General features: G+C 39.5%; 1 protein-coding gene across 4 annotated transcripts in view; it reads right to left on the bottom strand.

The window, feature by feature from the left end:
• PTPRC (protein tyrosine phosphatase receptor type C) overlaps window positions 1-18464 on the bottom strand; it is a 67843-nt gene that overhangs the window by 29443 nt on the left and 19936 nt on the right. Inside the window, exons 3-7 of one of the 4 annotated variants that reach the window (XM_075097227.1) lie at window positions 3267-3362; window positions 2940-2966; window positions 2361-2498; window positions 1518-1604; window positions 121-153 (exon numbers count right to left, since the gene is read on the bottom strand). In XM_075097227.1, coding sequence (XP_074953328.1) covers window positions 121-153; window positions 1518-1604; window positions 2361-2498; window positions 2940-2966; window positions 3267-3362 — 381 coding nt within the window. The remainder of the gene's footprint in view (window positions 1-120; window positions 154-1517; window positions 1605-2360; window positions 2499-2939; window positions 2967-3266; window positions 3363-18464) is intronic. The other 3 variants (XM_075097229.1, XM_075097228.1, XM_075097231.1) reach the window with 3 other exon arrangements.

The raw sequence follows: 18464 nt of genomic DNA, 5'->3' as shown, positions 1-18464 counted from the left end.
ACAGTTTATAAAATGACCTGAGATTCTAACTGATCGGTTTTACTGATCAGTTTTCTGTATTTGAGTTTACTGATTTGGTCAAATTTCAGGACTGAGAAAAATAAGGGGTTTGGTTCTTACCACAAGGTTCTTTAGTTGTCACCGTGGAAGGTCCTATAAAAAAAGAAAACATAATGAACCTGTGGCTCAGCAGGTTTGGTTTTTTCTCACAGAGCGTTGGAGGAGGGTAACTGGTACTGCCCAAAACCCCTCATTCAATATATTCAATACAAGTAATTGTATTTAGCACTCCACTCACATTTGAAAATGGGAAGAAAACATCAGCTACCTATAACCCTATTTTTTAACAAGCTATTTTAGCGATTATGTGTCTTTCATCATTTCCAATGACATCACTGCCTACAAATCAAACTGGTTATTAATAACATTTATGCATACAAAGTTACACAAGAATATTCCAAAATCCTACATTCTCATAGCAGTATGATAAGCTACAGCAGTTTCTCAGGACATGTACGCTGTGGAACAGCTAACTGAACAGTATCCAATGTCACTAAACAAACAAAATTTTCCTACTTTTTGTGCAGCCACTCTTACCTTTAGAAAGAGATTTATGCAACAGTACAGGTCGTTTTACCACTGTTTTTACAATGCAATACCCAAAAAAATTACAAGCTGGTACTTAGAAAACCTGCACAGAAGCTTGAGCAAAGAAACTAATCATGGAAAAAATTGCTGAAAATATACTAAGGTATAAGTGTTACCAAAAGAGACTGATACCTAATATTTTTCACAGAAGATAGGCCCTAGATTTGCATCCCTCCAGGCTGGGAGTCACCTGACTGAGTAGTGCCCCTAATGAGAGGGTAAACTGAGAAAGTCCAGTGGAGAGTTACCAAGATGGTTAGGGGCAGAAGACCCCCCAAGTAAAAGCTAAGCTCAGTCTGTCAAAGAGCTGACAGTAACCTACAGCTACTTGAAGGGCAGTTACAAAAATGGTAACAGTGTAACTCCTGGATGTACTTTGCTCAAGCACACACATATATTTTACTGACCTGAATAATTCCTTACAGCCCAATTACAATAGTAATGTGTAAGTGCTTGCAATGTTAGATCCCAAGTAAATGTTAACACTGAGTGAAACAAAACATAAGCCACTGGAAAACAGAGAAACACACAGATCTGTGGATATATTCATACTTTTTTGCTGCTTGGACAAATTTCTGTATCAAGAGGAGTACTGACACAGCAGTTGACAGATTTACCCTCCTACTATGCCGCTGTGTGGAAATAATTTCTAATTTTCATTTGCTTGACAAGTAGCAAATCTGGTACCTTTAATATTACTCATAAACTATTAATAGGATTCCTAAAAGCACCCTTAAGTTTAATGCAGTTGTATGCCTAATTGGTATGCTTAAGTTTGGTAAAAGAAATTAAAAATGAATTATCTCATTCTAACACATTTCCTGTGCTTGCAGTATCATAATTGCAATAACTGTGTGCAAGTTTGTCACCTATGGTGTGAGTGGGCATGATCCCAGTGTTTGCTGGCGTGTTGACTGGTGCGATGGTGCTGTGCAAGGATGTTGAACTGTAATCATCTGTAAGGAAACAACAGATCAGCATTAAAAAGTAAAATTCATTCTTTCACATGGCTATGTCATCAGAAATGTCCCACTACAGCCCTTCTCCGCTTTTTTTTCTTCTGGGCTTTTTGTAATTTAGAGAAGAGTGCTGAAAGAAAAATCATGTTAATATATCCAACAAAACAGAAAATGAGTATATAAATAGAAAGCAAGCTTTTAGGAGTACACCACTTACTAATTAATTTTGCAATGTACAAGAACAATATTTTTGTCATTATTTAGGCATAATCCAGGATGGAGTCAACATGGAAATAGCATTAATAACTGTGAACTGGGAAGAACTAAAACATTTTGCTATGTTCTTACAGGAAAACACAATTACAAATAGTGCTTGTCCTCTTTCAGAAACAAGCACTCCAGTAGTGTTCGTTTGCCAGATCACATACCTTGCTCACTATATTACTTACTATATCTCAGTATTTATCTCCCTGCTTATAAACTACTGACAGGTTTCTACACTCTTTTATGTCCATTCCTATCGCTCTTGCTTTTGCAACAGCTGGCATTTTGATACTACTCTGATGCCTACAAGACTTGGCTATCAGATACTAGATCCTGGAAATAATTCTGGTATTTCCACTATGGCTAATTGCAGAAACCTTTCCTATTTGATGAACCATAAGCTGGAAAAGGCTACCCTGAGGCTGAATTATTTAGTTTTCCCCTACAGTTCAGAGAACAGTGAGTGGCATCTAAAGGAAGATGGCAAACCTGATGAAGCATTCTTCAAGGCAATGGGAGCGCGTGTGGTGAGGGCAGCAGTGCTGCTGCGTGGTGAGTTGGAGAGTCCCATGGCAGGGACGGAGCCTGTGTGCGTGGAGAGGTATGTGCTGTCTGCAGGAGAGACACCTGTGGTGAGAGGTACAGCAGTTTCATTAATGCTTTGGAGGATGCCCGGTCAAGGAGGGACACAAAGCTGCCCACAACACAGGACTGCTGTGCTGGAGCACTCTCATACTGAGGCACTGTGAATTTGTTAGGAAGGAAGGGCTCAAGGTATTAGGAGGTCCAACAGGTGTCAGGTGAATGTCCAGTTAGTAAAATCCTTTTTGGCACTGACAGCACCTCCTTCAGGCTAAATATCGTGTTTTAAAGTATACTCAAATTCATGACTCAAAATCAGACTTGTCTGATATTCTTGCCTCTTAAGACAGTGTATTTCATTTCATTGGGCTGGATGAAAAGGCATCACACACTCTGCGAGATAACTGTGCTCAGGAAAAGGAAATAATAGATTATCAGAAAAAAAAAATCAATGCAGTACTGTCATGTAAATTAAGAGTTTCTTACCAGGTGTAGACACTGCTGACACAGCTCCTTAAAAACAGAAAAAGACAGAGAAAGGATAAATTAAACTTTCAAGGAATTAAACAAAATCATATGTCAAAAATATAAAAAGAAACATTCCTTCCTCCCAACTATCAGATGAGACCCCCAAAATATCAAGCATGTAATTTGTGGACTGGTATTGTCCACATTAAACCACTTGTCCTTGAGCCAGGAGTCTGTGCTGTGCAGCCTGAGGAGTCAAGACAGCATCAGGAAGGCTGTGGTGGATGCCAGTTCCGCTAAAACAGGAGAAAAGCAGCAATACCACAGTCCTAAATTCACCATTACCTTCAGTGGTGCTTGGAGGTGAGAGTGATGTGGAGCGTGCAGGTGGAGGTGACACAGGGAGGGGAGAGCTGGCGTTTGCCAGATTTTCATCTCCTGCTGCATAGCGGGGGAAAAATATCATCAGGTGAGCAACGCATGAAAGTGAGTAGTTCATCTATATTAGAAAAAGGCCAATGGTTTGCACAACTTTCTCTGAACCATGTTTCTGATGACAGATTCGACTGGGGGATACTTGAATGTTTTCATGTTTAACAACGTGTTTTGCAATAACAAAAGCTAAAACCCTCAATCTTTCGCATCGTCATGCAGCAGTGCATACAAGCGCACACAATATCAACAGAGGGTGACATTTTTGCTGAATGAAGAAGACTTTATTGCTTAGAAGAGATACCAACACTAATTCTGTTGTCAAGAAAAATCATACTTACCTATAATCCTGACTATATAAGAGGTGGAAAGCCAGGCCTCGGCATTCCTGAGAAATATTTACTTTCCCTGATATTAATTACTAAATGGCAGTGCCCTTCCTGGACTATCCTGCTGATATTTAAGAATGTCTCCAAATAACTCTTATCTCCAGGTTATAGATTACTTCCTGACCGAGCTGGGAGCTATGATCTTTTCACATCTATAAAAACAAGCCTCTTTTTTACACTCTGCTTTGAAATCCTGACCCAAAACATTTTGTAATTGTGCAATGTAAAATTACTGTTGCAAGAGAGGCAAAAGAAAATGGCAATGGCTGAAGCCATGAGTTTGTTCTCTTCACTATGATGTTTACACATTTTGAGGATTAGAAGCTTCTACTTTGACATTGGAATCCTGAAAGGCATCCTGAAAGCATGCATGTTCCCTCAAGACATCTCTTTCTACCACAGCCTGCTATGTTTTCAGCGAGGAGCAAATTCCACTTGTTCACACACTCCTTGCAGTGACTGTCCACGGACTTTCATCTGCCTGTTTGGCTCTTCCTTTCTCTCCCTTTTTCAATTAGTTCTTTCCCGCTATGTTTCTTTCCTGGATTTTTTTTTTTCTTGGCATGCGTGTTTTACTGCTAGTACTTTATTGTTTATAATTTCTCTGTTACTTCAGCTTCCCTACAAGATACTTCACAACTGGTGTAGCTCTACTCTTTTGAAAATAAACTCCTTCAACCTTTAAAACAAAAATCCAGGTTTATGTGAAAAACTGCAATACTTATGAAGGATACATGTTCAGTTGCCCTGTTTGTGTGCCAGGGTCAAAACCATGTCTCTAATCTCTGACGCAGAAGCTCAGCATAGGCAGATCTCCCAGGACTCCAAAGATATCCTCCTATCGACCCAACAAGCAGCAGCACACATGTTGGCTGCTCAATAGCCACCATGTATTCTGCACCCCATATGGGCAGTTGAGAAGACTGACAATAGCCGTTAAAAAGCATGACCAGTGATGACAGAGTCACCTGTGGAGAGTGAGCAATTTCTTTATGCTCAGAGCTGTCACGAAATATGCATAAAAAAGGATGTAAACATTCTAACTCTAAAATCATGTATGTACATTTCTAGTGAGCAATTTAATTTGTTGTGGACTGTACATTATTCAAGATCTCTTCCTAGAAATTAAAATTGTGAAAAAGCCAGTATTATGATATTTTCAAGAAAAAGTATCAACAGAAATCAAAGAAGCTTAGCTAAAAGTAGTAATGCAGAGCTAGCTACCTCATTTTTCATTTACAGAAGTAAGGTGGTGTGTCACCTAAAATCTGATCCATGAGATGATACATCAATAGTTCAAAAGATCATCTATATTTTTGCTTCTTACCTATAACATCTCTCATTCATACATTATTCCCCCTCCTTCCCAAATTGCACTTTGGTTCAGCACATTAAATATACCTCAAGCCTCAAATTAACTTCCTGTCAGCATTTACACAGATCAACTTTCACTTAGATAACTGTTTCCAAGAACAAAAATAAACGGAGTTGCAGAAAAAGTGCTAAATGAAACTCTACTCAGGGGTTAGTGAAACATTTAGAAATATTTGTCAAGCTATTTGCTGATCTTTAATGCAAGTATGATAGAGACAAAAAAATACACTTCAAGATTCCCTCATCCAAGTGAAGTAAGATAATATGAGCAGAAGAGGGCCCATAAGGTTGTCACAGTATTGTATTTCTGGTTGCCTCATTCACTTCCTTAAGATTCCTGTGAAAATAATTTCCCCATCCTCTCCCTTGTAAAGTTAGGAATAATGCTACTAGCTTAAATATAGTGTGAGGTTTATTGCTCACTCATGGTGACAAATGTTAAATGTTACACACAGTCATAGAACTAAGGTTGGAAATCACCTCAAGAGATCATGTAGTCTAACTGCCCTGCTCAGGCCAGTGTCAACTAGAGCAGATCATTTCTTAAAACAGTTTGGAAAATAACAGTCCTAGATTGCCCTTTTTTCCCTCCAAATAAGCATGGCATTTTAACAGAATTTGATGGCAGTTTTATGTCCTAAGATTTTAAAGGCCTCCTACTCTTCTATAATTCTATTCTATGATTTATTACAGCAGTGGAATAGGGTGCAGTTGAAAAGAATTCAATAGGTGGCACCAGAACACTAAAGAACTCCTCTCAAACAGCAAAGCAGATACACTTCCCCATATAACCTTATTGAGGTATACTAGGTAAACTGAAGGAAAATAAAGAACGATCCCAGCACACCAGACTGTGTTATTCCAATATTAAATAGGCATATTGCTACAATTAATTTATTTTTCAAAAAACGTCCCTCAGCTAACAAATATGTCTGAGATAAGCTTGGGTTAACAAAGTTAACCTCAAAGTCAAAATTGTCTGCTCATGATTATATTCTAAAGCATATCTCTGGAATCTTGAAGGCTGAAATCTAAGGACATCTTTAAAATTTAATAAGGATGTCCAACGCCCCCAAAAAAATGCTGTGCCATATAAAAGCCTGATGATTACCAAACTAAGCATCTTGTTCTGGGTTTAAACAGGAACTATCCCAAACCTTTCCTCAAATCTCAACTGCATCCAGCCATAAGACAGATAACACACATAGGATAAGCTCAGATAACCCAAATGGAAGAATTAAAGTACACAAAAAGTTCCTACTACTGAAGGAACTTTTCTAAGCTTCCCTTTTTCTACTCTTGACTTGGCCATCAGTTGGTTCCTGCTGACTTACCCAAAATATTTGCAACCCGTCAGTAATTTTGGAGCGGATCTGGCTTTAGTTGGGCTGCAAAAAGATACAACCAGCACATCCTACAGGGAGATGAGAGCTTGGCTAATCACCTTCACTCCCTTTCCTCACATTACCAGCTGGCAGATGGAGTGCAGCTGCTCCTTGAAAGAAAGGTTTTAGATGGCATGACAGGCTGCCAGTGAAATACACCTAAAAAGGATGAGCTGACCACCCTTTCTCCTGAAAGCTCAAAGACATACAGGTCCTGGGAGTGAAACATGGGACTACCATATTTTGAAGAAACCTTTCAGTGTTCAACAAGAGTAAAAGGAAAAACAATGAAAGAAACCAGGCCACAAAAAAAAAAAAAAAAAAAAAATAAAGGCAAACACCTCAAACCCCAATGACAGCAGGCTGTATAGGTCACATTTGACTCTGCACTTGCTGCAGTGAACCGTGATCACACCCGTATAAGACATTACTGCTCGCTGCCGTCCTCTCAGGAATGAGAATAAAGTGAAAATGCTTTTCACTTGGCAGGACCGAGTGGCCCAACAGACCGCAAATCAGAGCTAGGATAAGTTAAAAGACACTATGTTCCAAGTAAGTCCAGGGTCTGATCTTCTCAAGCTGAAGGAAGCACCAGAACACATTTCCTGTGCACATGTGTTATTAAAGGAAACTCTGGCTGATGAGATGGAGGTACTGCTGAATCTGCATTAAGAGCCTAAAAACATTATCATGTTATGTGGGCAAAACTACGTTAGCTGATGACAAGGAACATGCCTTTTACCTCCATTCTTCTGCTTAATTTGCACAGTGGGTAAAATGGGCCTGGTTTTGTATTTCCTGCTGGGTTGGGCAAGGGACTACGCTTGCATGCCAGTAGCTCAGGCCGTCACCTCTGAGCACAGGAGCGCTGCAGTATTGCATTCCTTGATACACACAGCATACATAAATGTAGAAAGGAGGAGCTCTTTCTGTTAATAGTGCATTTGGTGTTTTGTCTAGCATGGTACCATACCAGCTGGCTCATCACATCTAGCTGCACTCTGCATGTCTTTGCATGGGGAGGGGGCAGAGGAAGTAATTCTTCCCCTCAGCCTCGTGCCTACAAAACTATTGGCCACTGGGTTCTCCTGCCAGTATATTGGACAGACCCCAGCAACCCCCACCGAGCAGCACTTCACACAAAGCAGCTAGTGTAGGTCCAGATTCTGTGTTCCCTCTTTTGACAGCTGAACGGCACTGCTTCAGCAGGGTCAGGACTCTTCACATCTGCACAGAAAGCAACAGGATGTGGTCTACTTGTTCAGATGGAGTAGAGCTCTTTGACGGGGTCTTCTAGCAAGCAGCACAGACGTTAGTCAGCTCCACTGCAAGCCAATACTAAACTGCAAAAAAAGAACAGTTCCTGGTGGGAGGTGAAGGGTGAGTAAGGCAAGGAGCCTTAAAAAGTTCTACCAGCCACCCTTCTTTGATTTATTTTTAAACTTCAAGTGGGATAGGATGTAATTCACACCTAGTTTAAGGCTCTCTTGTGCTGCCAGAACCAGCTAAAGGGACCTTAAAATAAATGAGCATCAGGGCCAGAGATGTTACTGCTTCTTTTTGCTGCAAATAAGAAATAAAGGGATCCTTTGCTACTTTATAAATGAATCTAGGCAGACCTATGACTAGGCTAGCAAACACTTAAACCTCTGAGTAATTCTATACCACAGAGGACCTCTCAAATTTCATAGGTAGGATCATGTGTACTAAAGTGCTTTAATAATCACAGACTGCAGAATTACACTTTATTCTTTATCACTAACTCTGGGGAAGAAAAAAATAAAGTGCTTCCAGTTTCCAGACAAACTGCTGCTTTTGAAAATTGATTAAAAGATGCCATAAAAAGTTCATATTAAACATGTGAAATTTTGTATGTTCTGAGTCAAAAAACAAATTATTCTTTTGAGTTTAGCATGTAGAAACTTGTCAGGTAACTGGGAAGTTTCAGAGGGTCCTAAATATAATGCCTATGCATTTGGTTATTGAAGATACAGCCATGAAATCACTTCAGAGTAATTCATAAGCTAATTAGTAAAAATCTTCATAGCTCTAGAGCAATCGTAAGAATGCTATATATTTACTGTAGCTGTGAATTAAAACTAAATAAATACTAGAATTTCTATTCCCACAGGCAATATTTACAATATTTATTTTCACCAGAAATTATGGATAAAAAGTTTAAACTAACTTTTAATTTAACAGAAATTCTAAAATGTTTTGATTGAGAAATGCCCATTGTTATCTTTTAGCATCAGGATGTAACATTCATTCTGACTCTCCAAAATTATAATTAAAATAGTTTCCATTTTAATTTCTCAAAATAGGTTCTTTTACACAAGTTCATTAATAATTGCCCTCTGTAGTCGCTCCTTAACATAGTGCAATCATCACCTAAGAGCCTGATCCTGTCACTCTTTCCTACTACCTTTAAGCTTTGGTTAAAATATATATCTGGGAGCCAAAGGCTTTTTTGTTCCTGAGACACCTACCAGTGCTCAGACCTGAACTGCATTGTGGAAGGCATAGTCTTCCTGCAAACCACATCTCAGGTATAAGTGCAGGCCTACATTACAGGTGTATATGAGCATGTATATGAACACCTATATGTGGTATTTTTTTAATAAAATATACCTTTGAAATTAATGCTTATATTTGGTTCCCTATATCTATGACCCTCTCCTTGCTGTCCAGCTTCCAGGATGGGAGTTGTCTCTCTCCTTCTCAGTTTAAGAGTCAACTATAAGCATTAAACAGCATTTACAGCACTGGAGAACACAAAAAAATTTCAAATTAACCAGCAATCAAGTACAAGGGCAGCTGTCAGAAGAAAGAGGTGGAATTAAGAAGAATTTGTAGCTGGCAGGTACAAGGAAGAATACAATATTGCAGGCTCAGGAAAGAGGAGGAAGTACAAACATCAAAGTTTGTCAACATTCTTCAACTAAAACAAGTTAATACCAAGCATAAAGTCTGCTAACATACAGAGCCTGCCTTCAGGAAAGGATAAGAAGAAAAGCACAAGAAAAATACTGAAATAGTATCTTTTTCTCAACTAACCTGAAAGCAAATCAAATATCTCTGACCATTTAAAAAAAGGGGATTTTCTGATTCCAGCTACGCAAAATGAATTCAAGAGCTTATTTTTTCCAGAGAAAAATAAAAACAGAAAAAAACAGAAATTTCCCTCAATAAATATTAATTTCATAAAAACAACATTTGTTACTAACGATATCTAGAATTTCTCAAAACCATCAACCTGAAGTAGAACAAAAACTAAAAGCAGCAATTCAAATACTTTTTGCTGTGCACACAGTTCTTGCAAACTTAAAATAAATATCCAGGAATATTGTTTATTTAGCAGGCAGAAGGAAGGCTTTTCTATCAATTGTACCACACTTCAAATGACATCCTCAGTCTTCATAGGAGGACTTTAACTACAGTAACCCACTTGTAGGACTACAGCTAACGACACCTTTGCTGCTCTGTGGTTTCTCTCATGCTGTTTACTTCTGTTTTTCTTCTACAGAACCCTACTCAAAAGGAAGAGGGTGCAGCATACTGTGGTTTAGAGCTTAAGTGCTTCCAAATGGTGAAACTGAGTTACCATAGCACCCACATGCTCAAGTAATCAGACCTATCTTAGTGCTAAACCACAACTTCTCTAGTGCAGTCATGAAATTTCCCTATTAAACTCCTTTTCACCAAATTTGCATTTGTAATTATTTTTAGTTGTACAGGTTCATTAATATGATACAGTGGGGGATGGCAATCTTCGGGATACAGTCCAGGCTGCTTTACAGGGAGTATTTGTCACTATGTGAATTTTCTGCTAGAGGGAAGAATATCAAACCCTGATGTAACAGTTACTTCAGCTGTGAAATGCTGGCTACTATCCACAGTCATTAAGATACACATGAGGAATGGAGGAGAGGCTGTGATATTTGCTTGGCAATTTTGTGCTACACACAAAAGAAAAACTGTGTTAATGCTTCTTTTGCCTTTTGTATATATTCAGTATTTGTGCATATATGAAGTCAAGAGCCAGGCTCATGTTGATACTGTGCTAAACTTGTCTGTTGTTAAGAGCCAGCCTCTAACATTAGTTACGATTTTTCTAGCCCTGCTGTACCTTCCTTGATCTTCCTTTCCCACATCTACCACGAGCAGAAAGAAACATTTGATCCGTATTACTCTGCTTAATGCTACCAAGAGGCTGGTTCTGGATTTGCTGAATGCATATTGTTTATGGCAAGCAGAAGGAGGAAAGAACATGCAACTATTACATTGTCCCCTCAATTCCTACTCCCATGCTTTTGCAATTGCCACCTCTATTAGTCATGGGGACTTACTGAGCACAGCTGAAGGCAGCTCAGTTCTCAAGAGTTTTGACCAGAACAGGAGGCTGCAGCTGAGAATTGACTGACTATTAGTGAGAGTGTGAGGCAGGGAAAGACTTCTTCATCTAAGACTATCTCATTGGACCATGGTTTATTTAAATATTTGACTTGCTTCTCTATCTGCATCTGAGTTCCTTCAGGATAAAAAGCACTATCTGGGATTGTAGATCTCTTCCTGACTGCATGTTACTTTTTACATGATTTTGCCAGCAATAGAAAATGGGTCCTTTGCTCTGCAAAACAGAAACGAATTGGAAATATTTTTCTAAACTATCTTTAATCAGTTCAAATGTCAAACCAAAACAGTTTAGTACTGTATGAATAGGAGCATTTTAGCCACTGATAATATAAAGCCTGCTGAAATCAAAAATATCTTCTGTCTGGTAGAGATGTACTAGCATGAAGTCCTTGGATCAACAGCTCTGTACCTACTGGAAGTGTTATGTCAGTGGGCACTCTATTCAGTGATTTTCAGAAAGATGCAGCCAGTGATTTTTTAACAAGAAATGAACATTTCTTTCAAGAAATTACATCTGTCTATGACTCTTCCTTTTTGTAACAAATTTTTTCTCTGAATCTGTTGTTACATTAAAGACCCAAACAAAAATTGCTAACTGGGCAGGGGGAGCTGAGGGAGGAATGCAGCTGACAGAGGTAAATAGTTTATGTTCAGGTGCTCTGAACATCTATGTCTCCAACTGAAATCATCTGGATTTGCAAATACTTAGCTTTCCTACAAAACAGGATCAAAGCACAATCAAAAATGGAAAGAAAACACATAGGCTCTGAAAAGAGACCATAACATTTCCTTTAAACTTTTTTTTTTTTTGTTACCTTAGATGCACATTTTATTCTGAGCCAGTAAAGCGGTTTAGATGGAAGTCTGACTTTCAAGGTTAGGTTGCTTCCTCTTGATTTAATTTTATTTATAATGCAGAAATGTCAGTATTCGTCAGTCCTGACCATAATTGCTTGGTGCTATGTTCTATGGATGCTGTGTAAGACAACTTATGCCTGGAAAGGTTTCAGTCAGACAAGATGGAGAAAAGGAAAGGAACATTTCCAGTGTTACAAAGGGAATATTAAGATTAAAAAACAAACAAGCTGTCCAACCACAATACTTGAGACAGACATTTACAAATTCTTAGAAGTCTATGCTACAAACAGGTTCCCCAAACAACAATCTAGTACCACGTAAATTCACAAATCCATCCTTTTACTGTCACAAATGGCTAGTTCCTAACAAACCATTTTTAAATTTTTTATCCATTGCATATTTTTTTTAAATGAAAAAGGACATATAAAGGTGCCACAGGAGTGCCATGGCTTCACCTTGGTGAAGGGCAGAGGGCAGGGCAAGCAGGGCTGAGTGGTGGCAAACAGCCTCATGCCAGTGCGACCAGAGTGTGATGAACCACAGAGCAACGATCCACCAGAGAGCAACACTCAGTACTGTTGCAAAGGTGTAGCGGGGTGTTCCTCAGGTCTGCTCTGACACTTTGACAGCACCTAGCTGTCGAGACCCTCAGCAGTAGGGGCTGGGAACAGAAAGAGCCCAGAGCCCCACAAGTCTTTCCAAAGCTGTAGTCACAGAATACCTCTGGCTTAGTGACACAGGCAAATGCACAGGCAGTAGCTGAACTGTTCCCACAGGACAATTCTTCCCCTCACCAAGGTGAAACTCCCAGTAATTCAGTATTGCTGCAAAATCACGCATTTCAGATAGTGCCCTGAATACAAAATTTCTTACACTCACAGGAGGTGCCAAGTGGCTCACGGGAGTGGTGATCTGAGAACCGCAGTGATGTCTGCTGCTACAGAAGCACCCCTTTTACAGAGCCCAAGGCTGGGGTTGGAGGGAGTCAGCTGCTATCTTTGATGAGAGCTGATGTCCCATGGTTCAGGTGAGCACATTGGAGTCAGAGTGAGGATCTGTCTTTATCTGCTCAAAAGAGTGATGTGACTGTTTAATTGAAGTCTCTGATGATTGTGCAATTCAGCCTTCAAGAAAACTAGCTGCCTCACTGCACAGCACAGTAATGCACATGCCATTGTTCTGTACCTCCAGTGCACAGCACTGGGTTTTATTGTGCTCAGTTACTCTGCCTGCACAGCCGCAGCCTTTGAAAGATCCTTAACTACAGTAGAGGGGCACAAATCAGAATAAAGATGTGGTTATAGCAAACTCTCCACAAAAAAAAAATAAAATTTCCAGTGATCTGTCATTTGTATTTCTACAACTTCTTGCTCTGAGCTTAACAGGACCCTCAGCAGTCCCTGTGCTCCATGAGCCTCACATTGGTCCCAGCCTCACATCTCCAAGCAGCAATGCTCTAAACTATCCTGCTAGTCTCAGACATCTCCCATGACCCAGATTTCTTCCAGCATGAAGAGAAGATCCTAACCAGCATTGGCTGATAGACATCTAGCTTCCGTTGCTTAAAAGGATAGAGAGTACAGAGGGGAAAAAGAATCAGCCAGCTCAGTGGAGAACTGTTCCTACACCAACTCTGCCTCCTGGGCAGCTTCCTTGCCCTCCCAGGGCTGCCAGCTGTGGACAGCAAACTCTTCTTGTTTCAGGGGAGAGTGGTTTTACTTGGTTACTTGGTTACAATACCTCCAGACATTCAGGCCAGAAACGATCAGAATGGAATATCATTCATCAAATATGCTGCTGAATAACGTTTTTGTTGTTCACAAAATATTGTGACAAACTATTCACTGATCAACTGTATACTTGTTAGGGTACAATTTAAGACACAGTAAAATATACACACAAGATGTTGATAAGAATCATCATATAAGGGTCAGATTCTACTGCCACTACTCATACAAACACTGTAAAAAGTAAATCTTTCAGTGAAACATATCAATATCTTTTAGAAAAACTGCCCATTAAAATTATTTTTAGATATTTCCTATGTAAACTGTGGAATAATTCATTTTTTATTGAAAACCAAAAGTTACCAGTATGTACATTAATCAAAACTTCCTACAGTTGATATATAACCTGAAATCCATCTTGTACTCAGCCAACATGAGGAAAATTGGGACTGTGACCAAGACATTGCACATTTTCCTACCATCTCTGTGCCTCTGTAGTTTCCACTGCAAAGTGGAGATAATGGCACTGTTCTACTAAACTGGCATATTGCAGCTGGAAATTCATTAAAAATTATGGACTTTGCAGACAAGGGATCTGAAAGTGCTGTAAAAAAAAATACGCTCACATCCGTCTGATTGCATAAACAGGAACAGTCGAAGGGCAGCAAAGAAACTCCTAGAACACATACAAAAACCTCTCACTATCTCAAAATCTGGATTGCAAAACCTGGGCTCTGCCCCTTCAGGGAAGCTGAGCCAGAGCTATCGAGAAGGGACCTGTATTTCATGTCATGCCAGAAGCAATGATGAACAGATTTCAGAAAAGAGCTGAGCGCATATAACTTCTCCTGAATTCAATAAAAACTGAGTGAAAGTGGCTTCTTAATCCCCTTTCCTTCTTTATTTTTCTTTTGAAAATCAGATCATTAATTTTGGTGCCCAACTCTGGGCAGTTACCTGCATTTTAAATGTGTCTTTTTTTCTCTTTCTCTGTTTGCTATTTTCGTTATAACAAACATGAGATATAAGCCCCAACTTTAACCAACAATCGATCTGATAATCATTAGCAAAAAGAGGGGAAAACAGTTCGCCTGATTTTGCTTTAAATCCTGTGCTGATCATTCTTTTCTGAAAGACAGTGTATGCTGAACATTCCAGGAGATGAAAATAAAGGCTTAGAATGGAAGGACTCCACTCTGCTCACAGGGACTGTGGTGTCCCATATTCCAGCAAAAAAAACAGTCTATGTTTCCATCTTTTGTCAGAGGCAGGCAATTTTCATTAGCACTTCATAAATATTTTTTTTTTCATTTTTATAATAATATTTTATTTAAAAAATATTAAACGAGCAGTCTGGGAAAGAAAAATAAAATCAAAGATACTAGATAAAGATGCTAGACAAGAATTTATTCAGGAAGAGAATTTTATGGACCTTTCAAAGTATAAGGACCCAGGGAAAGCCCTCAGGCCAAAGCTAAGAGAACATCCAATTTCATGCTCCAAATAATTTTACACTCTTTATATAAGCACAGCAATGCACAAGCCAGGAAATTCAGTAGACCTGTAAACATTTCTGATGTCTAATAAAAAGAAATATTTATATAGTGGCATTACACATCTTATGACAATACCAAGAACAACTCCCACTTGGAACTGAAGGTCAGAAACCCAGTTTGATCAGTTCGTATGCACACGTGCACATAGATAGAGCAGTTTGGAAGTAGCATGTGTAATGTCTTCTGTGAGGACAGATGGAAAAGCTGAAGCAGAAAGACACAGTATGGGCAAATGTGGGTAAGATTTAATTCTTTCAAGGCCTACAATTTAACTACATTTTGTTGAAACGCTGATTAATTTATGACCATGTGACCTAGTAAAATTAACTGCAATTTCATTTTTAACTAAGGGAATATATCAGAATTTTTTCAGTTATGTAGAATAAGACACTTGGAGATATTATTTTGCACCTCTACAGCTTTTCATACATATGCCATGTAAATTCGATAATATGAACAAACCAAAAAAGACAGTAAGTTCTGGTAGGTGTTCAAGAAAGCACCTTTGCACAAAAAATCATCATTGGCTTCAGTAGGAATTAAGCCCATAGTTTGAATTAAGATGACATCCTGAATCAGGACTGTTACAGAGCTCGGTGTGTAAGCATATAACAGATCCCTAATATCACCCCAGCAACAAATACAAATAGGAAGTGGGGACTGACAGTGCTTAATTCAGCATTCAGCTCTGCTAGCTCAGGAAAACACCTAAGCCTTTTCTCTGAAACTTGATGCATGTAGACCAGCTCCACTGTGGAATCACCCGGCTTTCCATAGGGTGCTCTGCATTGATATGTATGCTGTTAGGAGTACTTGGATAAACTGAACTATGATCAAAACTGCACCATGGCATGCATGGCCACACTCTGTGTCAATTTGGCTTTTATAACACTTCATACTGCAAACTGAAAATTTCAAGGCAGTTTCATTCATCTTAAATTATGAAAGACAATTTATAATGGTGTCTGACATTAACAAGGCAATTGTGACTAGTATACATGAAGACTCAAATTTCAGTCTAGAAATTTTTAACAGAAACTAGACATTAAGATAGTATTTCAATTCTGATCTTCAAGATTACCCTCACATCCAGAAAGTCTCAAAAAATCTATGAAAAAAAGTAAAATTCTAGCTTCTGGACTTCCACTTTGCTGTACAAGATTCTTTTGTAGGAAATTCCATGGTCAAGGATGCATGATGTTCTGCCCATTATAATGTCTTCTGCAAAATCATTCCATTGTGCATTGTTAAAACATTGCCACGCCTGCCTTTCCTTTTGGAAATAAAATATGTTCTTTATGTACCTTTACATAACCAAGACACAAAGAAATTAAGGACAGACCATCAGCGATGCAGCGATGACAGTGTAAAGCAATCTGAAATAGTATAGTGAAAGATAAGGCAGGAAACTTTCAGCCTTTTTAGGTTGACAGGGCCAAAGAAAAGCTTTACAAAGATTGGTAAACTCCCAAGAAAATAAGGAACACAGTTATCAGGGAATGGAATTCCCTATCCAGGACATAACGTGTTCCTGTTAGGAGATGAGGAGATGCCAATCCTCTAGGACCACAACAAATGGTATAAAAACCAACTAAATTAAAGACTGTTAATTCATTTTGGCAGATGTCTGGGGCAGAGAGCCACCCCAAAGGAATATGGTTCTCTGTATGGTTCTCTGATGAATGAAGATAGAACTTTTACAAAAGCATTCTCCAAAGAATGCATGGAACAGCACTGAGGTCCTACATCTCCTACAACCCCTCTGTTCAACCCCCCATCATGGGTGACTACTGGGTCACCCACGGGCGACAGAGGAGGAGCTGGCTCTGCAGAGGTGAGTGGCTGATGGCTGGGTGGGATCCCGCTGCGCTTGGTATCATGGGGAACTTTTCAAATGAGGCTAATTACAATCTATTTGACCATGGCTTACTCCATATGAACAAGGGTCTACTTTACAGGAGGAATGTGGGCCTCTTGCCAGAGCATCTTCTCTCCAGCCACAAGTGCAGGTGCTTTTACTTGTGCAAAGGTACACAATGCTAAAATGGCTTAATCACCAAGCATGATCTATCTTTCAGTTTTAAGTTATTGGCAGTTGCTAATGAAAGTCATCTTTTACCTCATCAATGTTAAAGAGCTTTGACACTACACTGTAGTGCAACCTACCAAATGTGGTTGTAAAGATCCTGCTTCTGCAGCTAACTACATTACTTCTTGTTCAGGGACCTCTCTGTCTTGCTTTACTGTACCCTGTAGTCACATCCTTTTTGGCTATGAGTCATTAGAGTTAATCAGCCACATGGTCAAACTCCTATTTCAGTATAAATCAACTTCAGTTTAGCTTTGAGTGGCTTAACCATAGGAGGGTTCCCACAGTGTTAAGTTTCTGCCTTTGGACGTTAGGGGACACAACTGAGAGGTCAATGTTGGTGTTTACCCATTAGTCAGCCTGAAGCTTTACTTACTCTTCATATGCTAGTTTGGCAAAGATATAGATATATCACATAAAGTAAATAAAACCCACTGCAATCCACCACCTCACTAGGAAGGGGCAGAAGAATTATTTGGACACTTAAAAGTAACTAAACTGTTGTTAAATGTGTTTGGTCTCTAATAGTAACTTTGGCCAACAAAATGTCTTCATGTGTTCCTTCCCAGGCTTTGCATTAATGCTGACACAACAGCTTATGGTGCAGTGCTGATACATTAATGGGCTAAGAGAGGGGTATGGGGTTAGCTGCAGGTCCTGCAGGGGTCCAGTGCTTTCTGCACATGCACCAGAGAATGCTACTCTCTGCTGGGAAGCCTGAAATTGCAAAAGCCTTATGTGATTGGCTACTTCTTGCCTCTCCCCTGCCCACCCCCACCCCCCTGCCCCTTCCCCAAAACGGGAAGTTCCTGATTCTCTGCTTCATCTGAAGCAGTTTCAGCAGCGTACCTCCAAACTGCAATGGTCCCATGTTCAAGGAGCTGATCACTTCCTGCCTGGCTCTGTTCATTATCTTTTCATCATGCTTATGTCATGCTCCAGGAGACTGGATCCATGACTCTGATGATGCCTCCACAGCACAAATATCCCCATCTAAAAGATGTGTCCAGTCTCCATAATCTAAATACTGACCCATTCTTACATCAGAGTTTTACTATGAACATGCAGTTTCTTCAGAATTGCCATCTAGGTTGCCTATTTTGGGATGCCTTAACAGTTTGCTATCTCTCTGCCAACTTGATCAGAAATTCTGAGATTCAGAGGCGACAAGATCAAAGAGATTGGTTCAGCCTTCTACAGAGACAGTGATTTAGATTTGCTTGCCCAGCAAGCCTGTGTCATGTGATCATGGCACTATGTTTATCTTCCTAGTCTTGACCAGATTTCACTGGGGGAATACTGGTTGACTTCAGGTAA

The sequence above is a fragment of the Phalacrocorax aristotelis genome, chromosome 6 (genome assembly GCF_949628215.1).
Source record: "Phalacrocorax aristotelis chromosome 6, bGulAri2.1, whole genome shotgun sequence".
Classification (NCBI taxonomy): Eukaryota; Metazoa; Chordata; class Aves; order Suliformes; family Phalacrocoracidae; genus Phalacrocorax; species Phalacrocorax aristotelis.
The sequence above is the reverse complement of the archived record's forward strand: the minus strand, read 5'-3'. Positions and strand labels throughout refer to the sequence as shown.